Here is a 27,086-nt window from a genome sequence, read left to right on the forward strand (position 1 = left end):
ACTTTCAGGAATTTATTATGGGAAAATAATTTCATCTTTCTCTTTGAGTTTTCAATAGTTGTACTCTTAACAACATCATATTCATGAAATTCTTAAGGCTTTCTTTTCAGCATGAAATTTCTGATGCAGCTTAAATGATGAACTTTTCACATTCAATATAACATTCTAGGTTTTATCCAGAATAAATTAAATACATCCTGAGCAGAAATAGGAGGCATTTCTCAATTTTTTACTCCCATAGGAAATTCCTTTCACATGAATTTACTAATACTAATGATAACAATTACAGAAAATATATACAGTAAACATGCTATGTGGCTGCTATTTTTCCAAGTATTAACTACTTAATACTTATAATTCTATTACAGTGTACACAGGCTTTCTCTAAACTGGCCCCAGTGGTCCCTACCTCCTGGTCTTCACACTCATGGAATCCTCTTCCCTTGAGTGTAGGCAACCTAGAAACTTGCTTCTAGCCAGTAGAAGACACAAAGTGATGAAATATTCCTTCAGTGATTCGACTACACAAGATTATAAATTTTATGATTCTAGCAGACTATTTGTTGATGAAGCAGCCATGTTGAAGAGGCCTATGTGGCAAGGAACTGAGGTCAGCCTTTTGTCAACAGTCAGAAACTTAGGACCTCAGTGCAGTAGCCCTCAAGAAAATAAATTCAGCCAACAACCATATGAGGTTGGAAGTAGATCCCTTTCCCAGTTAAGCCTTCAGATCAGACCCAGCCTTAGCTAAAATCTTGATTTTAGCCTCCTGGGAAATTCTGAAGCAGAAGACCCAACTAAGTTACACCCAGACACCCAATCCATAGAAATTATAAAATAATATATATGTATTATTTTAACCTATTAATTAAGTTGTAATTTATTATACAGCAATAAATAATATACATATTATCACCTTTTTACAAGTGAACAAGATGAGGCACAGACGTTTAAGAACCTTGTCCAGTAACAAAGTTGTAATAAAGTAGTGAAATGGAGACAATGATAAAGAAAGCTAGCCGAAACCAGTTTGGCTCAGTGGATAGAGCGTCGGCCTGCGGACTGAAAGGTCCCAGGTTCGATTCCGGTCAAGGGCATGTACCTTGGTTGCGGGCACATCCCCAGTAGGGGGTGTGCAAGAGGCAGCTGATTGATGTTACTCTATCATGGATGTTTCTAACTCTCTATCCCTCTCTCTTCCTCTCTGTAATAAAATCAATAAAATAAAAAAAAAGAAAGCTAAAGCTTTTCTTATATTAATTGTATTATTCTCTGACATACATTTGCCAGAGGCGATATTTGAATGGTGAAGGAAGGCTTTTAAAGCAATTTTTTTTTCTGTAGCATGAAAACAATTCTCAAAAATGAATTTTGTGATATTCTGTAACATAATGTACATATCAAGGCTTTCTTGTATTAAATTCCATTATGAATTTTCTGATGTTGAGTAAGGTGTGAATGCTGTCTAAAGGCCTTCTTACATTCCTTACATTTGTAGGGTTTCTCCCCTGTATGAATTCTCTGATGTTGAGTAAGAAATGAATAAAGTCTAAAAGCCTTACCACACTCCTTACATTCATAAGGTTTCTCACCAGTATGAATACTCTGATGTTGAGTAAGTTGCGAGAGTAGTCTAAAGGGTTTCCTACACTCCTTACATTCATAGGGTTTCTCACCAGTATGAATACTCTGATGTTGAGTAAGTTGAGAAAGCAGTCTAAAGGCCTTCCCACATTCTTCACATTCATAAGGTTTCTCACCAATATGAATGCTCTGATGTGAAATAAGTTGTGAGTAACTACTAAAGGTCTTCCAGCATTCCATACATTCATAGGGTTTCTCATGAGTATGAATTCTCTGGTGACGAACAAGTTGTTGTCTTAATCTAAAGGTCTTCCCACACTCCTTACATTCATAGGGTTTCTCACCAGTGTGAATACTCTGATGGACAGTAAGTTGTTGGCATATTCTAAAAGTCTTTCCACATGCCTTACATTCATAGGGCTTCTCACCAAAATGAATTTTCTGATGTACTCGAAGGTCTGGGCTACACACGAAGGCTTTCCCACACTGCTTACATTCATAGAGCTTCTCAGCAATATGAAGTCTCTGGTGCCGAGAAAGGTGTGTACACTGTCTAAAGGTCTTCCCACACACCTTACATTCGTAGGGTTTCTCACCGGTGTGAATTCTCTGATGTCGAGCAAGTTGCTGATGTACCCTAAAGGCCTTCCCACATTCTTTACATTCATAGGGCTTTTCACCAGTGTGGAGTCTCTGATGTTGAGTGAGTTCTTGGAGCACTGTAAAGGCCTTCCCGCATTCCTTACATTGATAGGGTTTCTCACCGGTATGAAGTTTGTGATGTCGAATAAGGTGTGCACGCTGTCTAAAAGCTTGCCCACATTCCTTACATTTATAAGGTTTCTCACCAGTATGAATTCTCAGGTGCTGACTAAGTGTTGAGCGACGAATAAAGGTCTTCCTACATTCCTTGCATTCATATAACTTTTCCCTATTATGAACTCTCTGATATTCAGCAAGAAAATTATGCTTTTTGTAAGTGGTCATTTTTTCAGAAGTAATTTTCACTTGCCCCAAACATCCTTCTTGTGGTTCTATTTGCCCCTCAATCTTCCTTTTGCATTCCCAATCATTTCTAAAAATAGAGTTCTGAAGGCAATAGCTTTTAATTTTTTCCATTACTTCCAATTGGAATGAATATATTTCACAAATATCCTTTTCTGAAGATAAAGTATTAGTCCTGTATCTGGACTCCAAATCTGAAAGAAAAGAAGAAAGCAAACACATGCTGTTTTTCTGTTCCAGTAGGAAGAAAACTTTGACAGAGAAATAAAGGGAACCTAAAATAATGCCTATTACAAGTGAATGAATTAGACATCTCTAGAACATAGGCATTTGTGCTACAAAACTACATGTATACCTATAAAAACTAACTCCTGCAAAATTGCACACCAAAAACTAGAGTTTATGAAGAAAGTAGGGCTGGAGAAGAACACTCAGGTCTATGCAACTGTATTAGCAGAGCACTAACTACTAGTAATATAATAGGGACCTCAAGGGAACCCAAAAAGCAGCTCAGTATGGCTGAAGGCCATTTTGTGGGTATTAAAGTGCATAAAAATTGCCCCACTAGCATGGCTCAGTGGTTGAGCATTGACCTATGAACCAGGAGATCATAGTTCGGTTCCCAGTCAGGGCACATCCCTGGTTGTGGGCTCAATCCCCAGTAGGGAGCATGCAGGAAGCAGCCGATTAATGATTTTCTCTCATCGTTGATGTTTCTATATCCCTCTCCCTTCCCCTCTGAAATCAATAAAAAATTTAAAACGCAGAAAAATTAAGTGGAAATGCTGAACTTCAGGTGCTGAAATGTTGTACATAAAATAAAGCCCTGGGCCAGTGAGGCTAACATTAAGGTGGGAATCAGGAGAAGTGCAAGGTATTTAGCTAGAAGCTATGCAAGTGATTGTATATGTCTCTGAGGAGGGAGCCCTGGATGTAAGTATTTATTATTAATTTTCTTAATATAGGGGTGGAAGGGCTCATATCAACACATCAAACTGAAGTCTTTTGCCTTTCCTTCTGAATGTTATAAATATACTAATATTCTGGCTCCATTCAACTAAGAATATTGCCTGTGAACCAACTAACTTCAACATTATACTGATATCATTCCCTATTTCATAGCACTATTAAGCTAATTTGTATTATGGAGTATTAGTTATATTATGAAACAGACTGTATTCTCAAACATTAAAAAGGGGCCAAAGAAAAAAGAACAAGGAAAGTCCAGGAAAGGAAGGGAACCCCATGATTAAAGAAAGAAGTTAAATCAGTGAAGACCTGATTTAAGTGTAGATAAGAATCACCTGATTTGTTAAAATTATACAGGGTATTTATTTTCTGATTCAGGCACTTTAAAGATAATAGTATACTTATTACTTCAGATAAAATGATAGTATACATATGGGAAATCCCTTAAAATTCAATCATCTACTACTTTTGCATTGAATGTTAACCAAAAAAAAACCTCTAGACACCTGAAAGCCCCACTTCTAGGAATATATCTTAAGAAACTTGAAACACTAATCAGAAAGAATATATGCACCTCTGTGCTCATAGCAGCACAACTTACAATAGCTAAGATCTGGAAACCGCCCAAGTGCCCATCAGCAGATGAGTGGATAAAAAAATGGTAGCACATTTATATAATGGAATACTATGTTGCCATAAAAAAGAAAGAACCATTTGCAACAGCATGGATGGAGCTGGAGAGTATTATGCTAAGTGAAATAAGTCAGTCAGAGAAAGATAAGTATCACATGATCTAACTCATATGTGAAATCTAATGAACCAAATAAATTGATGAAAAATAGACCCAGCCATATCTGGTTTGGCTCAATGGATAGAGCATCGGCCTGCAGGGTCCCAGGTTTGATTCCAATCAAGGCAACATGCCTGGTTGTGGGCTCGATCCCCAATGTGGTGCATGCAGCAAGCAGCCGATCAATGATTCTCTCTCATTATTGATGTTTCTATCTCTCTCTACCTCTCTGGAATCAATAAAAATATATTTTAAAAAAATAGACCCAGAGACATAGAAGCATAAACAAGAGACTATTGGAATCTCAGAGGGAAGGCAGGGGAGGGTTGGTGGGAAGAGATCAACCAAAGAACTTGTATGCAAATCCATGGACACACACATTGGGGTGCTGAGGGCTGCCTTCTGCATGTCCCCCATTATGGATCGAGCCTGCAACCTGGGCATGTGCCCTACTGGGAATTGAACCGTGACCTCCTGGTTCATAGGCCGATGCTTAACCACTGAGCAACACTGGCAGGGTTAAACACCATATTTTAAGTACATTTGAATAGTTGGCTTTTTAAGTATGTGTTTTAAAAGTTTAGGAAGATATTTTTCTTTCAGGTTTTCCAGACACAAATATATACAGCTACCAATGATAAGATTTAGTAGCTGATACCCTAAATCTAGATCAGCTCTCATGAGACTTCCCAATCCCTATTTATTAGGGTAACACCAGTTGCCTCCATAATACAGAAGGTCTGGAGGACATCTCAGCAGGACAATCAAAGAGATTGCAGTTAAGGTTAAATAAAGTCATAAGAATAAAGTCCTAATCAGATAGGATTGGTGGCCTTAATAAGAGGAAGAGAGAATTACACTGATTAATTTTTTAATGTTAAACCAAGCTTGTATTCCTAGAAAACACCCTACTTGATCATCATCTTTATATCTGCTGAATTTGCTTTGCTTTTTTTGTGTGTAATATCTTTGTCAGGTCATAGTATAAGAGTTATATGGTCTCATAAAATGAATTGGAACATTTTCTACAGAAATGTGTGTAATTCTGCTTTAATTTCTTAAATATTTCATAGAATTAACCAGTGAAACCATCTGGGCCTGACATTTTTTGTGTGGAAATATTTCTGATAATTCAATTACTTTAATAGATATAAGATTATTCATATTTTCTTTTTATCTTCTGTCAGTTCTGGTAAGTTATATTATTCAAGGAATTTTCCAAATACATTTAAATTGTCAAATTGTCTAGCATAAAGTTATTCATGACATTCTCTTATTATTCTTTTAATGGCCATAAAATGTGAACTGAAAACCTCCCTTCCAATCCTGACAGTAATTTATGTTGCCTTTTCCTCTTCATTAGTCAAGTTTACTGTTTACCAACTTTGTTGATCTTTCCAAGAAATTAACTTTTGGCTCTATTAATTTTCTCTAGATTTTTCCTATTTTGTTAATTTCACCTTTTATATATATCTTTTTATTTTCTTCTGAGAACAGATCCTCTCTTTGAAATGCTAGAGAAATATGAGAGGTGTAACAAGGTCAATAGAAAGTTCCTTTGTTAGTCTAGGCTTAAAATATTTTAATTTGCTTCCCGGGTCTCAGGCCTTTCCTCCACCCTCCACAAGCCTTGGGCTTTTGAAGAGATAGCCTCAACAAAACCTAAAGTTTGTGCCTTTACCCTAACCAGCTTAGCTATTCCTGCAGTAATGACTTTCCCATGCCTGCTAAGCCTCACTCACCAGGGCAGTGTCTTCTTATCCTTTCCCTCATAAGCATCCAGGGCTCCTTCCCTTCATCCAATAATGTCATCACATCTGGTTTAGAAATGGAAGGTCCTGCTTAATAGAAAAATGTGACATGAAATAATAAGCCAAAAAGTCCTTAGATTCAGATTTGTTCAAATTTATAAAGAACTCTAGACCAAAATGTTATTTTATAAAGTCTAAGAGCAAAGAAATGCAAGGAGTTGAAGAACACTCATATTATGGTAACCTCAGGATCACAAGGAATAGACACCAGATAGTTAAGAATTGGCCTTAGCATAATTTAAACTCACACAAGGCCTGTTGAGAGGCAGTCTTGCGTAATGGTTAAGAAAAATAAATTCTGGATCCAGACTGCCTGCATTCAAATACTGCCTTTGTTGCTGTGTTTACCTCTTGTGCCAAAGTTTTCTCATTTGAAATGAGAAAAATAATATATTTCTCATAGAGTTGTTGTGAGGATTAACTAGTAATGTGCAATATTTAGACTAGTTATATACTAGTTATATATGGCCTGACCAGTGTGGTCAGTGGTTGAGCGTCGACCTATGAATCAGGAAGTCATGGTTTGATTCCCAGTAGGGCACATGTCTGGGTTGGGGGCATGCAGGGGGCAGGAAATCAATGATTCTCTCTCATCACTGATGTTTCAATCTCTCTCTTCCTCTCCCTTCCTCTATGAAATCAATAAAAATTTATTTTAAAAAAGAATAGTTATATATGTACATATACACATAATATATGTATACTAGTATTAACTTTTATTATAATTTTGCTTCCTGTGACATTCTCATATCCTTTCTAGAATATTCATTCAATGTTACAAGAAAAAGTCCTTAGAATTTTAAATTTCAACTACAAAGTAGGTAGAATTAATTATCTGTTATAGGAAACAGAATACATTTAAACATTTAACTGAGTTTTAACTTTTTTTTTTTATTGTTGTTATTCCTCACCTGAGGACATTTTTCCATTGATTTTTTTGAGAGAATAGAAGGAAGGGGGAGAGACAGAGAGAGAAACATTGATGTGAGAGGGACACATCAATTGGTTGCCTTCCGCACTTGCCTGGACAAGGACTGGGAATTGAGCCTGCAACTGAGGTACACACCATTGCTGGGATCAAAGCTGGGACCCTTCTGTCCGAGGCCGATGCTCTATCCACTGAGTCAAACTGGCTAGGGCCATTTAACTGAGTTTAAAATAAACTGTATGGATCCATCCCTTTTTATACAAGTTCTATAGGCTCTGATTTTTAGAGAGACTCAGAACTCCTGTATCTAGGTATTCTCCTTGCAGCTGGATTAGAAATGAATGTTAAGCATCTACATCAATTCTGAGCTCAAATACAATGTGAAATCTGGTTTCTTGGACAATGCTTCTGTTGTAAGCAACCCAGAATTCAAATACTGCCCCTTGGATATTAAGGGAGGTTCAGAGCCTGAAGAAAGTCTGAAGGACCTCACAGGATGGGAGTGACAACGTGTGAGATGGAGGGGCCTACTTCCAAACTAACAACACGTGACCAATTCCTTTGGAATAGAGAGGCAACATTTATCTAGTTTCTCAAAACAGAGTCATGAAATTGACAGTAGAGAAAGCCAATATAATTTGGAATAAGTAGCCTTACCCAGAGAGATGAAGTTTCTATAATTCTCCCACATCACATCCCTATATAAGTCCCTCTGAGCTGAGTCCAGGAATTGCCATTCTTCCGGAGAAAAGTCTATGGCCACATCCCTGAATGTCACTGAACCCTGAAAAACAAACCAGTAAATGAAATATTTTTTAAATGGAAAAAAGGTCAAAGACTGCACTGCCGAGAATGAGCCACATCGCAGCAGACAGCGTGGGGCTGGAAACATGTGGCATGCTTAAGGGACAGTAAGGAAGTTAGTAACCCTGAAGCAGGGTGCCGCACCTCTTGAATAGTCCTGTGGCTGCAGATAAGAGTAAATTTTACCCACACATATCTTGAAATGAATAAAATAACCCCCAAAAGTCCCAATAAAATGAAATAGTGCACACAGCCTTCTGTTAGCTGTATCTCCACCACAAATTCTTAAGAAATATAAGGTTCTCTACCTTCTTTTTCTTTGAATGATCATAAAAACATATTGATAACAATTTCTCTTTAATATACTATAAAATCTCTAAGAAAACAGACTCAAGTTCACCATAAAGTCAGATCCTATATAATAAAAGGCTAATGTGCAAATAGACCAACCAGCAGTACAAACGAACAACGGGTCGCTATGACGTGTGCTGACCACCAGGGGGCGTGCGCAGGACATGGTGGGCATTGGCAGAAGGTGGCAGAGCACGGAACATGGTGGGCATTGGCCATGGTGGGATAGTGGAGCAGGTGAGTGGGGGTGCCAGAACCAGGCGGGGCATCAGTCGCTGTAATCAGGACGAGACTCTGGTGGTTACTGAAAATTCTTTGCTTCTGCGCACCGCAGTCTCATCTGGTGCTTGTACCCGCTGCCAGTGCCTGGTGCCGGCCCCAATCGCTCAGCGCCGTCAGCAGGTGCAAGCAGGCAGGTGCAAGCAGTGGCGGCCGGCCCCGATCGCCCTTCAGGGCTTCACCACCTCCCCTTGCTCCTGAGGGGCAATGGGGCCAGCAGCCGCCTTTCGTACCTGCTGCTGGCGACGGCCCCGCTTGTACCCGCAGCCAGCGCTGAAGCCGCTGCTCGCAACTGCTGCCAGTGCCCGGCACCTGTCCCAATTGCTCTGTGCCATCAGCGGGTGCGAGTGGGGCCAGCACCATCAGCCATGGGTGTGGCAGAGGTGGGAGGGGCTGGGTAGGGGCACGGAGGATGGGCCAAGATCCACCCCTGTGCCCACCGCAGCCTCGCGGCCCACAGTTCCTTTCTAGGTGCACGAATTCATGCACTGGGCCCCTAGTTTTATTATAAACATTTCCCTTGTTATTACCAATATTTTAATAAATTTTCAAAACTTTGCTACATGGTAGTCTACATTTTAAATATGTGATATTCAATCTTTTTTTCTCTAGTTAGATGTTTTAATTCAAAAGTCTTCCTCAAATCTCACAGTCTGTATTATCTACTACTTATTTATGCATCTGGATGACCTTCTTACTCTTTATTATCCATTACCCATCACTGACCATCTTTCTGCATTCCTAAGTCAGAGGATACTGAATTGGGAAGATATCATTCTGAACCAGTGATTTTCAATTAGGAGTGACTTTACTCCTCAGAAGACAACTGTCTAGAGACAATTTTGATTATCACAAGTTGGAGGAGGAGGTGTGTTACAGGCATCTAACTGGTGGAAGTCAGGGATACCTTTAGACATCCTAAATGCAGAGGACAATCCCCCACAGTAAAAGATTTTGTGGCTCAAAATATGAGTAGTTCCAAGGTTGAGAAACCCTGCTCTAGACCAGCACATCCCATAAAACTACACAATGGATTGTTCCTGGCATTCTCTCAGGATTTCCCAGATGGCTGTTAATATTTCTATTTGCAGTCTTGTTCTGATCACCTCCTATTCATTCATTACATGGAGGATTCCCTCACCCTACATAGCATGAGAGGCTGAATACCTGACACTAGATAGCTGAGATTGCCAGTAGTTTATTGGTCATATACACTCACAGCCCAGCTAAGGAGGACTCCAAACGTCATGCAGGGCCACACAGGGGTTGCCCTCAGGAATAGAGTGAATAAGCAGGGTCTGTGAGAGGCAGGCTGGGTAGTAACAAGAGGGTGAGGTGTTCCCTGGTTCCCACAGGAGGATGTGACGGGGCTTGAGTAATTCTGCAGGCTGGCAGGGGAGTAAAAGCAATACATTAAGAATCAGAAGGGCTGCTGCTGTGGCTGATAGGGGAACTAACCACATGGGGAGTCTTTCCTGCTGGCTGACAAGCATATCTGATGAGAGCAGGAGAAATGGTTAAGCCTAAAATTTTATGTTCTGCTTTTAGGCCTTGTAACATAAGGCCCTAATCACATCCCTACCTAATCCACCCAACTGTAAAAGCCTTACATATAATAAGACCTCAACACACACAGAGACGGAGACCAGCCAATAATAATCTCATGTGGAGAAGTTTGGAATTTTCCCTATAGCAGTCAAATAGGATAAGATTTTCTCTCTCATCAAACTATAGATCTTCAAGGAAAGTTCAAAACTGGGGTCTCCCACTTATTATCAATAATCCATTCCCCCAAGTCAGGCATTCTGTCACTACATTATTGACTAATTTACCTATTTTCCCAACATTTTAAATCAAAGATTTATATTGCATTATACATCAATTTCAACCCCTCAACAGTTTCATATTCCTCCCCCGTATAGAATTATAGTACACAGGGGTTAGTGCAGATGTACTTTGGCTTTAGTATTTTCTTTCTTTTTTTTTTTTCTTATATATATTTTATTGATTTTTTACAGAGAGGAAGAGAGAGGGATAGAGAGCCAGAAACATCGATGAGAGAGAAACACCGATCAGCCGCCTCCTGCACACCCCCCACCGGGGACGCGCCTGCAACCAAGGCACATGCCCTTGACCGGAATCGAACCCGGGACCCCTGAGTCCGCAGGCCGACGCTCTATCTACTGAGCCAAACCGGTTTCGGCGGCTTTAGTATTTTCATTGTGTGTGTATGTTTTTTTTGTGTGTGTGTTTTTTGTTTTGTTTGTTTTTTTACTGAACTCTTATTTCTCACTTGAATTGTTTCTTTCTCCACAGTTTCTTCCAACTTTTTCCAACTTTTTAGGAACTCATTTTATACTAGGCACAAACAAAGGCTACATATGAAATATACTATGAAAATGCATTTCTAACAAAAACATAATGGCAGGAATGGCTCACATTCAGTATGATGGTCTAATGTCTCCTTTATAAATCAGCAGCACCAGATATACATATCCCCTTTAAGATTGCATGTATTTCAAAACATCTGCAGATGGTTCTGATGGTCTATCACTTGCATTTGGAATAAAATAAGACTCTTGCTGCACATTGTTTTTTGTTTTAAAATGTTGCATTGAACTATACGATTTCACTTACCAAGTTCTAAAAATAGGCAAAATTAATTTATGGTATATGGCAGTGGTCGGCAAACTGTGGCTCGCAAGCCACGGTTTGCCGCTCTGTTGACTAATGAGCTTGCCGACCACTGACCTAGACTCTCGATTCCAATAATTACAGGCTGTTGTTGTTCTTTGTGATTAAGCCCCTATGGCATCAGAATAGAGGTTACATTTGGACTGGGTGGGTAGGGAGTGGCTAAGAGGGGACATCTGAAGTGCTAGTGATATTCTTTCTTGACCTGAGGACTGGCGGCATACATGCATTCAATTTATAAAAACTCATTTAGCTGTATACTTAGGACTTGTGCACTTTTCTCTTATATACACTATATGTCAATTAAGAAGTTAAAAAAAAAAAAAAAAGAAGTTCAAAAAGCACCCTAGCTGGTTTGGCTCGGTGGACAGAGTCAGCCTGTGGACCGAAGGTTCCTGGGTTCAATTCCAGTCAAGGGCTTGTACCTCAGTTGCAAGCCCCTCCTCAACCTGGGCCCTGGTTGGGGTGTGTGCAGGAGGCAACCAATCGATGTTACTCTCACATCGATGTCTCTCTCTGTCTTTCCTTCTCTCTAAAAAAAAATCAATGGAAAATATCTTCGAGTGAGGATTAAAAAATAAAAATAAATAAAAGCAAACAAATAAATAGTTCAAAAACTTTTTTAAAGTGTCAAATTGTGTGTTGGGGATATAAATTTTTCCTTCATAAAACTAGACTAAAACTCATTGTACTCAGAGACCTATAGTCTCTCTGAAGTTTAGTATTAAAATCAAAAGCTTGTTCTGTTGGAAAAAGTGAATAGGTGGAATATTCTGCAGAGAATACTTGCTTTTTTATCAAGGTTTTATACCCTCATAGATCTTGACAGATTTTGTAGATAGGAGATAGTCCACATTAGTGGGGGGAGAAGAGGGAGAGAAAGAGTACATGAAGAGGATCCTGGACTATTTGTTCCCAGTTCTCATGGGAATGAGAAAAACTACAGCAGGTTCGTGAATGGGATTCTGTTAAACAGGAAATTTCAGGATAAGAAATGAGTATGTCTGCATGACCTAGAAATTGACAATATTCTAAAAACATCAACTTACAAAGGCCATGGTTTTGAACTGGTCAGTGCTTCTCAAGATTTCTGCTGGAAAACTGCAAAATCCATATAAACCAGATCTGGAAGAAGAAAAAGAAGCCAGGAAATCAGATGTGCCTCAGAGCTCCCAAAATTACTTATGTTAATATGAGCTTTTTTTTTTTTTCTTCCCCTCCTGTTTCCTATCTATTTTGCACCACTATACCCACACTGATCCCATACCCCCACAAACTGGAGGAGATTTTAGGGTGTCTGAAGAAATCCAAGCCCTGAAGAAACCCAGTGAACAATACTGGACTTGGTGTAGAAGAACAGATATTTCTGCAGGAATTCTGACTAGCTCACCATCTGACAATGTGGTCCTGACAGATTATTCAAACATGTCCTGAGCAATTCCTCCTGCTTCTAGGACAACTTTTCAGGGCCAAGAAAGGACCACACCAACGAAGATGCACAGATTCGTGTGCAGGGCTACTAGTGTTTTATAAATGTCAATTAAATTAATCTGATCCAGTGTGTCCTTTAGGGCCATTGTTTCCTTGTTAATATTTTGTCTGAAAGATGCATTCACAGAAGTCAGTGGGGTGTTAAAGTCTCCTGCTAAGTTTGTATTGTTGTTGATCTCTTGCTAGAAGCAAGTATCTAGGATTTATTTATCTTCTATAATTGAAAGTTTGTAGCCTTGAGCAGAGGCCAGGGCCGGCCAGCGGGCAGGAAGCTTGGCTTCTTCCATCACTGGGGGCAACCCAAGCCTCCTGCTCTCTCCAGCTCTGTGGCTGCTACCATTTTTGTTGGGATTTATTTATCTTCTATAATTGATACTTTGTAGCCTTGAGCGGAGGCCAGGGCTGGCCAGGAAGCTTGGCTTCCTCCATTGCAAGGGGCAACCCAAGCCTCCTGCTTGCTCCAGCTCCGTGGCCGGCCGCCATCTTGGTTAGGTTAATTTGCATACTCGCTCCTGAATGGCTGGTGGACATGGCTTGGCATAGCGGAGTGATGGTTAATTTGCATGTTTCTCTTTTATTAGTGTAAATGACTGGGTTACCAATGAGATCAAGAAAGAAATAAAAAACTTCCTGGAAAAAATGAAAATGAATAAACAACAACCCAAAATCTCTGGAACACAGCAAAAGCAGTCTTCAGAGTGAAGTCCAGAGCACTACAGACCTACCTCAAACAAACAAACAAAAAAAAACAACCCTATTTAAACCTACAACTCAAAGAATTAGACAGAAAACCCCAGCGAAAGGAGAAGGAAGGAAATAATAAGGATTAGAGCAGAAATAAATGACATAGAGACTAAAACAAAAGAATATAAAACATCAATGAAACCAAGAGCTGGTTCTTTAAAAAAATAAATATGATTGATGAACCTTTAGCCAAATTCACCAAGAAACAAAGAGAGAGAGGACCCCCAACTAAATAAAATCAGAAACGAAAGTGGAGAAGTAACAATTGGCACCACAGAAATACAAAGGACTGTAAGAAAATACTATGAACAACTATATGCCAACAAGCTGGACAATGAGGATGAAATGGACAAATTCCTTGAAAAACACAATCTCCCAAAACTGACAGAAAGAATCAACCTGAATAGGCCAATAACAATTGATGAAATAGAAGCAGTAATCACAAAACTCCCAGCACACAAAAGCACGGGTCCAGACAGTTTCACAAGGGAGTTTTACAAAACATTCAAAGAAGAACTAACACCTATACTCCTCAAACTATTCCTAAAAAAAAAAAAAAAAAAAAAAGAGGAAGAAACACTTCCAAGCTCTTTTTCTGAGGCCAACATTATCCTAATTCCAAGACCAGATAAAGACAATACAAAGAAAATGAATTACAGGCCAATATCTCTGATGAGCATAGATGCTAAAATCCTCAACAAAATATTAGCAAATTGGATCCACCAATATGTTAAAAAGATTATACACCATGACCAATAGATTATTCCAGGGATGCAAGGCTGGCACAATATTCGTAAATCAATAAGCATGATACATCAAAAATACAAATTGAAAGACAAAAATCACATGATCATATCAATAGATGCAGAAAAAGCATTCAACAAAATCCAGCATCCATTTTTGATAAAAACTCTCAGCAAAGTGGGAATAGAGGAAGCATATCTCAACATGATAAAGGCCATATATGAAAAACCTACAGTGAACATCACACTCAACAGGCAAAAACTAAAACCATTTCCCCAAAGAACAGGAATAAGACAGGGATGTCCACGTTCACCATTCTTATTCAAATAGTACTGAAAGTCCTAGCCACAGCAATCAGACAAGAAGAAATAAAAGGCATCCAAATTAGAAAGGAAAAAGTAAAACTCTCATTATTTGCAGATGACATGATATTGTACATAGATAACCCTTGAAGACTCCATAAAAAATACTATATTTAATAAATGAATTTGGCAACATAGCAGGATATAAATTCAACACAAAAATCTATGGCTTTTTTATATATCAATAATGAATCTCAGAATGAGACACTAAAAAAAAATCCCATTTACCATTGCAACAACAACAAAAAATTAAGATACTTAGGAATAAATTTAACCAAGGAGGTAAAAGTCTTGTCCTTGTTGAAAAAAGAGATAGAGGAAGTAATAAAAAAAAGTGGAGGAATATACCGTTTTCATGGATTAGTAGAATTAACATCATTAAAATGTCCATACTACTCAAGGCAATCTACAGATTCAATGCAATCCCTATTAAAATACCAATAGCATGTTTCATCCAGCACAAATACTCCAAAAATGTATATGTTACCCAAAAGAGACCACAAATAGCTGCAGCAATCTTGAGAAAGAAGAACAAAGTGGAGGAATCATAATACCAGATATCAAATTATACTACAAAGCCACTGTAATCAAAATAGCCAGTTACTGGCACAAGAATAGGCATATAGATCAATGGAACAGAACAGAGACCCCAGAAATAGACCCAAGCCATTATGCTCAATTAATATTTGACAAAGGAGACAAGAGCATACAATGGAGTAGAGACAGTCTCTTCAATAAACGGTGTTGGGAAAATTGGACAGATAGATTAAAAAAAGTGAAACTAGATCACCAACCTATACCTTACACAAGAATAAATTCAAAATGGATAAGACTTAAATGCAAATCTGGAAACCATAAAAATCCTAGAAGAAACCATAAGCATCAAAATCTCAGACATCTCTCATAGCAATATGTTTACTGATATGTCTCCTAAGGCAAAGAAAACTAAGGAAAAATAAACAAATGCAACTACATCAAAATAAAACACTTCTTCACAGCAAAAGAAACCATCAATAAAACGAAAAGGGAGCCCACTATATGGGAAAACATATTTGGCAATGATATATCTGATAAAGACTTAATATCCAACATATATAAGGAATTCATACCACTTAACAAAAGGAAATTAAAAAATGGGCAAAGGACCTAAATAGACACTTCTCCAAAGTGGACATACAGATGTCCAAGAGATATATAAAAAATGCTCAAAGTCACTGATCATCAGAGATGCAAATTAAAATGATCATGAGGTATCACCTCACACCAGTCAGAATGGCTACCATCAACAAATCCATAAACAACAAGAGCTGGCGAGGATGTGGAGAAAAGGAAACCCTAGTACACCACTGGGGGGTGGGGGTGGGGAAGGGGGATTCAGACTGGTGCAGCCATTGTGGAAAACAATATGGAGTTTCCTAAAACAATTAAATATGGAACTGCCATTTGTTCTAGTGATCCCACTTCTAGGAATACATCCTAAGAAACCTGAAATACTGGTCAGAAAGAATGTATGCTCTCTTATATGTTCATAGCAGCACAATTTACAATAACTAAGATCTGGAAACAGCCCAAATGCTCATCAGTAGATGAGTGAATAAAAAATCTCAGGCACATTTATACCATGGAATACTATGCAGCAGTAAAAAAAAAAGAAGAAGAAGGATCTCTTACCCTTTGAGACAGAAGGGTCCTGGAAAGTATTATGATAAGCAAAATAAGTCAGTCAGAGAAAGATAAGCATCACATGATCTCACTCATATGTGGAATTTAATGAACAAAATAAACGGATGAACAAAATGAATCCAGAGACATAGAAGCAAGGAAAAGACTTCAGAATTTCAGAGGGAAAGCATGGGTGGGAAGAGATCAACCAAAGAACTTGTTTGCATATATGCATGACCCATGGACACAGACAATAGGGTGGTGAAGGCCTTGGGCGGGGGTTGGGGTGAGCTAGAGGGGGCCAGTGGGGGGGAAAAGGTGACATATGTACTTCTTTCAACAATAAAAATATTAAAAAAAAGATATTTGCGGAGTTATGCTGACAGATAAGGCTTATAATGAATCCAAGCTGAAAATAATCTAATTGGAAAAATGGTTATATATTTGAAAACCATGCAAATATTAAAAAGTGATAATGTTGCCAGTTTTGATGTAATGGGTTAAGCTGCTGTGTTAAAAAAACAAACAAAACGTGTATGGTATTAAACTATTTTGACAGAAAAAAAAAAAAAATTACATGTATGCCTAGAAGGACCAGTTAAAATGTTTACAGTGACAGCCAGTGAGACTCATCACCATATTACAGTGTGAACTAAAGGATACAAATACTCCCAAGAAGTTCAACATTTTCTTCATATCTTCTGTTAAACTAAGAGCTTAGAACACTAAAAAAACAAACAAACAAACAAAAACCCTGTTATTTTTCCTGAGTGACTTTTAAATTTCAGTTTCTAATTCGTGAACCAACTCTATGATTTAATTTGCTCATGTATGTTGGAGCACAATCTAGAAAAGAATGGTACAAAGTCCCTGACTGATGTCTTCGAAGCACTGATTGAAGTCTCATGCTGCCTCCTTCACATCTTGCTGACAAATGAGTTTATTTTGCTTCTGAACCAACCCTTTGAAGCACTATAACAGATGCTGGACTTTGTTTTTTGAATCTCATTTTGCATAGAATATTACTAAAATGAAAATTGTTAGGCACAGATCTAACTGTAGGAAATACATTTCCCTTCACAGAGCCTCAGGAAAACCTGGACATTGCTTGCTGGCATCATATTAATATCACCTCCCTCCTTTATGATGGATTACTTAGGCAGGAAGAATTTTTAAGTATAATGATGAGACTTTGTATACTTTTGTAATTACTAATATAGGCTTTGCTGTCAGTTTTCTAGGATATAAATTTCAGCTCTGATAGTTATTACCCATATGATCTTGGACATGTTACTTAATTTTTCAGCCTTAGTTTCTTCCTATGTAAAATGGTGATAATTCCAGTTCTCAATCAAAGGGTTATTATGAGGATTAAAGAAGATACTACATATGAAGCACTTAAAAGAGCAAATAGAAATTTAATGAAACACAACTATAGATGAAAAATCCTATATGTTCTTCTTCCCATAATTATTAAAGAAAATTCTCCTTGAAAGATAAATATCACATGACCTCACTCATTTGTGGAATATAATGAACAACATAAACTGATGAACAAAAGCAGATCCAAAGACAGAGAAGCATCCATCAGATGCTCAAACCTCAGAGGGAAAGTAGGGGAGGGTGGGGTTAAGGGGGAAGAGATCAAACAAAGGACTTGTATGCATGCATGTAAGCATAACTAATGGACACAGACACCAGGGGGGGTGGGTGAGGGAATGAGTGGGAAGGGGAGGGGGGCAAATGGAGGGATAATGACACATATGCAATACCTTAATCAATAAAGAAAGAAATAAAAAAGAAAATTCCCTTTTTTCCATAAAAATGAGCTTCTCAGCCCTGCTCTTTCTTATAATACTATTAAGTTTCAAACCTTCCTGTTGACAAGCAATTCCTCCTGATTATCAACAATTTACAAAAGGGGGAGCTATGTGAATGGATGAAGTAAAAGTAGCAAAATCCTCACAATTGTTGGATTTGGGTAATAGGAAAAAACATGAAATTACAACATAATAATAACAACTAAATCTACTAAGCACTTATGTGTCCAAAGCATTATCTAAGAACTTTACATATATTTTTTCATCTATTGATAACAATCCTATATAGTAGGTTTTATCATATCCTCCCTTTACAAATGAAGGAACTGTGGCAAAAAGAGATGAAATAAATTGTCCCAAGTTCACCCAATTCTAAGTGATAGGTTTAGGATTAGAACCCTGGTAATTTAGTTCCAAAGCCCATACTGTTGCCACTATACTAAACTGCCTCCCTTAAAACCACATAAATATTTTGCCTGAAACAAACGCATGCTGACCAAAGCTTCAAACCTCTTCTCAAATTTCTACTAATGTCTTTGCTTCTCTTCTACTAAGAATCCCTGAAATATGGTAGCAACCATACTTAGGTAAAAACTGCTGTTTAAATTTTAACCCTGCTATTCTGGCGCCTGCACGCACTTACTTGCTTAAACAATAGGGTAGTTAACTCAGCCCCCAGATTGAGACCTGGAAGCTCACGTTAATCCATCCCACATCACAAAGGTCATTTCCTGTGCCCGTGGACCAGAACCACAGGAGATGGATTCCCACTGACTCAGTGGCTCCAGGAGTTGACTACCTTTAGAGATTATTAACCCTGCTCAGTCCTGCTTTTGTACAACCTGCTTTCACAAGATAAGTCCGCATTCCAATGTCTAGAATTTAGAATTTAGCATTCAGAACAAAGGGAAATTCTTGTGGTTTGGACCTTTAAAAGGACTGCCTACACCTGGGACGGCGCGGTCGTGAGGGTGGCCACCTGCGTGTGGTGCCCTGCGGCCGTCCTGGCCAGTTTCAATAAATCCTTGCCTGCTTTTTTAATCAACTAGCAGCCTCCGGTGGTCTTATTTTTGACTGCAGGGTTCGACCCCACAACAATCCCTTCTCTTGTTAACACAGATCTCCATGTTAAAGCCCTACCAAATTACCACTCCTTAAAAGCCTCAAAAGCAGATGACCTATCTTTCTCTGCTTTGACCTTAGGGCAGTGGAGAAAACCAAAGGCATCTAGTATGAGTCCAACTAAACTAGTCTCAACAAATCACAGCCTAAAATAAAGCTCTGCTGTTAGCTTTCCTTGCAAACCATGCAAGGATTTAGAAAGAAGCAGCTCATAGGAGAAATTAAATGACTGCCAAACGTTCATGTAATACCCAGTAAGGAGGGGCAGGATGCCTACCTACATCAGTGGTCGGCAAACTGCGGCCCGCGAGCCACATGCGCCTCTTGGGCCCCTGGAGTGTGGCTCTTCCACAAAATACCACGTGCGGGCACGCACGTACAGTGCGATTGAAACTTCGTGGCCCATGCGCAGAAGTCGGTTTTCGGCTCTCAAAAGAAATTTCAATCGTTGTACTGTTGATATTTGGCTCTGTTGACTAATGAGTTTGCCGACCACTGACCTACATCATCTCCATCATTCACTGAGAAGGAAGAACAAAGATCCAGATCAATAGGTAGTTTAGGTATTAAAGCCTTACTAGCTAAAGACTACATGAAACACACCTATAGAGTCAGATTTATTTACTCAAGACAGGGAGAAGTTCCACAGGAAGGGTTGGAATGTAATGGGTGAGAGAGAGAGAGAGAGAGACAGAGACAGAGAGAGACAGAGAGAGAGAGAGAGAGAAGCTCTTGTGTAAAGGTTTGAGTACCAACTAAAGGATGCAGAGGAAGGGGAGAACAATTCTGGAATGTTTGCTGTTTCTGAGGTGAGAACAGGAGGCAGGGATTAATTAGAGGTTGAGTACTACTATACAGTGAGAGCAGTTTAGCAATTGGGTATCCCCAGTAATAAAATAAAAATAGCAAAGTGGGTCTGGAGCACTTTCTTGGTAAGAAAGCTGTAATCTCTCAAAGAGAAAATCGTTATGGCCTTTTACAATTGCTGCATGACCTGAGTATGTGGTAGGCAGTTAGACACATGAGCAGAGGAAAACAACGGGCCAGGTGCAGAAGGTTAGCAAGGCAGAAGGCCCCAGGTGCCTAGCCACGGGCAAAACTGGGAAAACAAGAACCTCACTCACCCCCAGGGTAACCTTTCCTCCCCTAGCATGTAACTGGGTCATGAAGTTTAGACCCCCTGACCTTTCCTCCCCCCGGCATGTTGCTAGTCATGTGGATTAGAACCCCTTAGGGCAGCAGTCACCAACCGGTGGCCCGCAAGGTCCGAAAGGTTGGCTACCGCTGCCTTAGAGGGAAAACTCACAACGGGGCCCTTAAGCATGAAGCACACAGGAGAATGAGGCTCTGACCCACATCAGATACATCTAGGCTTCCGTTGTGTTTCAGCTCCAGGCCCAGAAAAGCAACAAAACCAGACAAGCAATGCCATGGCTGACCTCAGGACCACAACAATATTTGCATCGACAAATAACCCCGGTCCTGACAACAACCAATCCTAGAGACCATGACCCTGGAAAGACACACCTGTAAAACTGATCAATATTCTATTGGGACTTTCCCCTCAGGCCTCCAGATAAATACCCTCAAGCGGGAGGACCCAGTGTGGCTTTCTCTATTGAGCACACACTGGCCTTTCCCCACCCCTTCCCCCAGCAGCACTTTAGGGCCCTCTGATGCCTCTGTAACTTGCTTCCTGAGCCCATTTCTTCTACACTTCTCTTCTTCTACCTCGGGGACTTCCTAAATAAACTTTCTCTTATAGTTTTGAGTCGTAGCTCTGAATTCTTTCTTAGCCAGAACTCAGGTACTGAGGTTGCTGAACCAAGGTCAGGTCTGACTCCACGGGTCTAACATCTGGTGTTCTTTCTCCCAACAAGGAGAAACAATGTTTTCTAATTTTGCAGCTTGATCTGCCTCTTCTCTCCCAGCCTGATTAGTAACAGCACTGCTTTTTTCTCTTTTAAGTCCGAGCGGATTTTCCCTCTTTTACAGAAGCAAATATTCCCATGTCTGGAAAAATAAAAATAACATTTCATGGAACAAAGGGGAAACAGAAACGCATCTTATTATCTATTAACCTACACTAGTATAGGGTGTTCTCCAAAAATGTATACTCACACTTTGAATAATTATAAAAGCAGTGTTTATTAAATTATATTTCATTTTAAAAATTGAATTTATCAGCCGTTACAACTGTATACATTTTTTGGGACTCCCTGCATATCGATAGATTACATTACATATAAATTTATATGTATCTCCCTTTCTCCCTCCTTTCCTAAAGATCAGCAGGTTTGGAGGAGGAGACAGGAATCGTGGGACACTGAGCTGGCTAACGCAGGTCACAGCCTCATGCCCACACAGCACACACACACCAGAGGGAAATCTGGGAGCCTGGGGTAAACGCGCACCCCTTCCCGCTATCACACCGAAAGGCCAGCGTAGAACGACCAGGGCTGGAATGTGTCTCCAAGTTCACGTCACTTTCCTCCGGAGGGTGCAATGGTTCAGCTGTGGTTTTGTGATCCAGAGTTTTTCTCAGGGCTCCCTCTTTTTGTTGACGGCCTTCACTCTGGGGTTCATACATTGAACTCAGAGCCATTCTGGGCCGCCGGATCCGTGCGGCCCTGGAGCGGAAGGGCAGAGGGCACAGGGCACCCAGAGCCCAATTACCGTCCCCAACTCCATAGTCACAGCAACTGAGTTCACACTTAGGCCCGCGCCGCCCCCGCGCCGCCCCCGCGCCCGTCTCCTCAATGTCTGCAACCTACTCACCTCTGGAGGCGACACCAGCAAGGAAGCCCTGACAAAACTACGCGCAGAGGCCTGTGGGAAATGTAGTCTGCGGCAGGAAGGCCTGGTGTCCGCCCCAAAGGGTTGCCGGGAGTGCGCAAAGGCGGGGCGTGCCGCTGGGCTTGAGAAAGGGCTGGTTGGGGCGGGGTTTCAAGGCTGCCCCGGTCAGGATTGTGTGCATTGCAGAGGAATCTCTATCAGGGTTTAGAAAGAAGTGTTGGCTTCAGCAGGCAGCTGATAGATGATTTGTGTTAGGCACACAGACCTGAAACGTAAACCAAAACTAACTCAAAATGGATCATAGCCCTAAATATGTAACACAAAATTATAAAACTTCTGGAGAAAATCTGTGTGACCTTAGGTTTGTGAATAAGTTTTTATTTTATTATTATTTTTAATCCTCACCTGAGGATATGTTTTTATTGATTTGAGAGAGAAGAGAGAGAGAAAGAGAGAGAGAGAGATGTGCTTCCCCAAGAGGATGGAAGCTGCAATTTAGGTATGTGCCTTGACCGGAAGTGAACTGAAACTTTTTGGTGTATGGTGGTCACTCCAACCAACTGAGCCATCGTCCAGGGCTGTGAATGAGTTTTTAGATACAACACCAAAAGTATGATTTGGGGGGGGGGGGGGGGGGGGGGGAGTCAAATTTTATTAAAACTGAACTTTTGCTGTGTAAAAGACACTGCTAAGAGGAATGAAAAGACAAGCCATAGACTAGAAGAAAATATTTGCAAATACGTATCTATATAATGATTTGAATCCAGAATATATAAAGAACTCTTAAAATTCAAATAAGAAAATAAACCATTTGAAAAATGGGCTAAAGCTTTGAGCACACACCTCACCAAAGAAAATATACAGATGACAAATAAGTGTATGAAAATATGCTCAAAATAACTTGTCATTAGGGAATTGCAAATCAAAATGACATTGATATATCACTATCTTAGTTTGGGCTGCTATAACAAATTATCGTAAACTGCATAATGTAAACAACATTTATTTCTCACAGTTCTGGAGGCTTGTCAACAAATCAAGATCAAGACAATTGGCAGATTCAGTGTCTGGTGAAGGATTTCCTTCCTGGTTTTCAGGTGATCATCTTCTTGTTTCACCTTCATTGGTAAGAGCGGAGGGCAGAGGGAGCTGAAGCATTCTCTCCTGTTTCTTCTTATAAGGGCAATGATTCCATTCATGGCAGCTACTAATTAAGGTGATGTGTGTTAAAGCAACCAAAAAAAACAACAACACCACCTTTTTATAGTCACTGAATTAGGACTAAAAGACTATCACCAGTTTCAAAGGCTGAAATAACCCTTATGACCTAATTACTTCCCAAAGTCCCCTCCTCCTAATAGCATTACATTAGCTTTCAACATATGAATTTTGTGGGAAAATAAACATTCAGTTCATAACAAATCACCTAATAGAATTACTAAAATAAAAATATATATAATATTAATTGCTAGTAAGGATACAAAGCATCGGGAATGAATCTCATTTATTTCTAAAGGGAATGCAAAATAAGCACAGCTTCTTTGAAAGATAATTTAGTAATTTCTTATAGAGCTAAGCATAGTTGTACCATATGATCCAGCAATTAAATAGCAAGTCTTAAAGAAGTAATATGCACAAATGAATATTGCTAAGTGAAAGAATATAATTTGGAAAGTCTATATGATTCATTATATAAAATTCTGTAAAAGGCAAACAATAGAGAAATAAAATAGTTTACTGATTGCCAGAGGTTTAAGGATTTTGGAGAGTTGAAAATGGTGAAGCATAGGGGAATATTTTAGATTGATGAAACTATTCTGTATGTTACTATAGTAGTGGATATATGACACTATGCATTTGCCCAAATCCATAGACAATCACAGCAGAAATAGTGAATCTTAATGCATACACATTTTTAAAAAAATCAATTAGAAGGTTGATCCGAAAGATCCCAGGATGGAGGGAACACCTGAGTAACTTTGGAAATGAATAGAAACTGCAAGTCTAGAGACAAATGTATATCAACTCTGTACTCTAATAAAGTTGTTTAAAAGTTGTATGGGTAAATAATTCTGAAATCACTGTACATGTGTACTAGTATTGAACAAATAAATAAATGGATGGCAGACAGCAGAAGCCAGGTTTCTCTGTCTTGGAATAGGAGGTTCCAGAACAGTAAGGGGGGAAAACTAGAATGAACTATGTGTTAGAAGGGAGAGGGATAGAGAGTTAGAAACATCGATGAGAGAGAAACATCGATCAGCTGCCTCCTGCACCCCCCCCCCCACTGGGGATGTGCCCGCAGTCTGACTGGAGCTGCAGTTTATTTGGTTAAGCTGCCACAGGGCAGGCCATTTATATGCAAAAGCCGCTGTGTGGAGCCTGGGCGGGTTTGTAGAATGTACGGGGTGGGGTCTCAGGGCGGAGCGGGGTCTCAGGGTGTCACTAGGCTAGGGCGTGGCAAACAGGGATGGCTGCCAGCCAGACTTCTCTGCCTTTCCACGTTTCCAAGTCCCCGCGTCCCGCGCTCCAGTGCAGTAAACAATGATTGGTGGGCACACCTCTGCGAAAAAGTCACTCTCACTTTCCGACCCGATGGCCAAGAGTCCAGCTTCTCCCTGTAGGTGTCTGGGTCCCCTGCGTGTCCCCAGAAATTGGATTTCAGTGTGATCAGGAGCTTGTTTCCCTTCAGGTTGAAAAAAAGCCGCGCACCCAGTCGCCTGCCACCAGCACGATTTGCGTGCTCCATACCTCAGCTTTTCAGTGTTTGTGCTCCTTTCTCTTTTCTTCTAGCTGTAAAACTTCCACTCAGCCAGCTTTCCCATGATTCTGGGTGATAGACGTTTTGTCTTTTAGTTGTAATTTTGAAATTGTTGTGCGAGGCGGCAGTTTAGTTGTTTACCTTTGCCACCATCTTGGTTTCCTCTGTCTGAAGTTAAATTATTTACAGGGATTTTTTTCTATCTTAGCCTGAAGGAATATGGTCACATTGTCTTCACAAATTACCTCTGTTAGTTCTTTTTTTTTTCTCCTTTGGTGTGGAAAAAATTTTTGCTTTTGCTTATTCTCCAGTTTAAGGCCTCTCCCTTATTTGTTGACTTTTTAAATATGTATTACATTAACATGATCCCCAAAGTAAAAAGTAAACAAAAAGGTATAATCAGAAAAGTGTCACTTCTTTTATTCCTAGTACTAAAATTTCCTGTATATTTGGACTTTCTGCTCTCTTCCCCTAGTCTCTTCATGCACAAGTGCCACATCATTTTGATGAACAGATATTTTAGTATTTTAAAATATCTGGTAGGTCTAGTATCCCTATGTGCCTTTTCTTTTTTAGTGTTAGCCTGGCTATTCCTGTGTAAAACATATACTGTTGCCCTTCCAGTTTGGCTCAGTGGTTAGAGTGTCAGCTTGTGGACCAAAGGGTTGTGGGTTCAATTCCTGGTCAAGGGCACATACCTCAGTTGCAGGTTTGATTCCTGGTTCCAGTCAGGGTGTATATGGGAGGCAACCAATTGATGTGTCTCTCTCATGTTGGTCTCTCTCTCTTCCTCTCCTTCCTCCATTACACTGTCTGAAAAAAAAATTAATGGAAAAATATCCTCAGATGAAAATTTAAACCCACAAAAACCTGTACTCTTAACACTATTAATGAAACAGCTAAATTGTTCCCTTCCTGACATCTTTTCTCCTCATGGCTCTTATCAGTATCTGAAGTTTTCATAGTTAGGTACCCACTGGTTGTCTGATATACAGATGTTCCTGGAGATTGGGATCTTTAATGTTCAGTTGCATATTGTTGAAGGCTAGAGCTCTCTGTGACACACTGTAGCTATGCATTAAGCACCAGCCCTTTGTGTACATTTTTTTTTTCATTAATTATTCTGATGGGTGTTTAGTCATATCACATTGTGGTTTTAATTTTTCTATTTTTTATAATTAATGAACTTGTGCATCTTTTGACATATTTATTGGCCACTTGAATATCTTTTTTAAGTGGTTATTTGAGAACTTTCAAAATGGTGGCAGAGTAGGTGGATCTTATATTCACCTTCTCCCAGGACCAACTTGGAAATACAACTAAATAAAAAAAAATCACCCTAAGTAACTAACTAAACTGCTGGAAACTACCCATTGTCTACACTATCATGAAAGTGCAGCAGGGAACACAGAAGGCTGATGGACCTTGGGCTTTAGCAATGGCTAAAAGCTATGCACCAGTTGTTCTGTCAAGACAATAGTGGCTCAAGGCAACCCCCTAACCTGATAATCTTTTACTGTTTACCAAACTTTACTTTTGATATGCTCATTTGCTTTGCTAACGGGCAAATGTGTATTCTAGTAAATAAAAGCAAAGGGGATGGAAAATTCAGAGAGCTTCGCCACTAGAGTGAAGTCTCTGCCTGGCTCCCCCCATGCCTTCTAAATTCATATTTCTTGTCTAGTGTATTCATTTATGCACAGCCCCTTCTCCAGATCCTGAATCCTCACTGCAAAAGGTTTCTGCATTAAACACTGGCTGAAGAGGAGTCTTATAACCAAGGATTTACAGAAGCCACATCAAGACTGGTAAGGAGGGCAGAGACATGAAAAGGGCTGGTCCTGCTCCCAAGGTCAGTGGCTGGGGTTCCAAAGGGCTATCTCAGCTGTGGTGGTTTCCCCCTGAGAAGTGTGGAGCCTCAACCTCAGTTGGACCCCATAGCTCAGAACACCAGAGCTGGGAAGAGGTGCCCACATAACATCCAGCTACAAAAAGCAGAAGGGTTTCTGTCTTCCAAGGAGATGGAATCTGCTGGAGACAAAGGGTAAAAACTGAAATTTTTGTTCACATCCACTCACCCTGGGCTCTGGCATAGGGAGAGCAGCGTAGACTTGTCTTCTGAGGAGAGTCTGGGGTCTGAGGCACTGAGGAGAAGGCTGGGGAACAGCTGCCAGGATCTCTGAATTGAGTCATTTTCCAATACTGCAGTCACCATCCTTCTTGGACAAGGCAATCCCTTCTGAGAGGCATCAGCCACGGGGAATAAAATTACTCCAATTTCTATAATCCTTCTCATGCTACCCTGCATATTTTAAGCTCTATTGAGGAATCAGAGGCATAGGCCAGGGTGTAGAAGTCTAGACAGACTC

At 39.9% G+C, this 27,086-nt stretch overlaps 1 protein-coding gene across 2 annotated transcripts; it reads right to left on the reverse strand.

Moving 5' to 3' along the window:
* Positions 1-1,324: 1,324 nt before the first annotated feature.
* LOC103284791 (zinc finger protein 14 homolog) lies at positions 1,325-21,959 on the reverse strand. Of its 2 annotated transcripts, XM_054710661.1 has the most exons (6): positions 21,939-21,959; positions 21,593-21,790; positions 12,265-12,340; positions 7,745-7,871; positions 6,091-6,186; positions 1,325-2,783 (listed from the first exon to the last, which is right to left on the reverse strand). In XM_054710661.1, the coding sequence occupies exons 2-6, from the start codon at positions 21,763-21,765 to the stop codon at positions 1,417-1,419; spliced, it is 1,839 nt and encodes a 612-aa protein (XP_054566636.1). In that variant the 5' UTR covers positions 21,766-21,790; positions 21,939-21,959; the 3' UTR covers positions 1,325-1,416. The 2 variants fall into 2 exon arrangements, with proteins under 2 accessions (XP_054566636.1, XP_027999271.2); XM_028143470.2 differs by lacking the exon at positions 21,593-21,790 and having other exon boundaries at positions 21,939-21,951.
* Positions 21,960-27,086: the final 5,127 nt, after the last annotated feature.

Source organism: Eptesicus fuscus, chromosome 21 (genome assembly GCF_027574615.1).
Source record: "Eptesicus fuscus isolate TK198812 chromosome 21, DD_ASM_mEF_20220401, whole genome shotgun sequence".
NCBI lineage: Eukaryota > Metazoa > Chordata > Mammalia > Chiroptera > Vespertilionidae > Eptesicus > Eptesicus fuscus.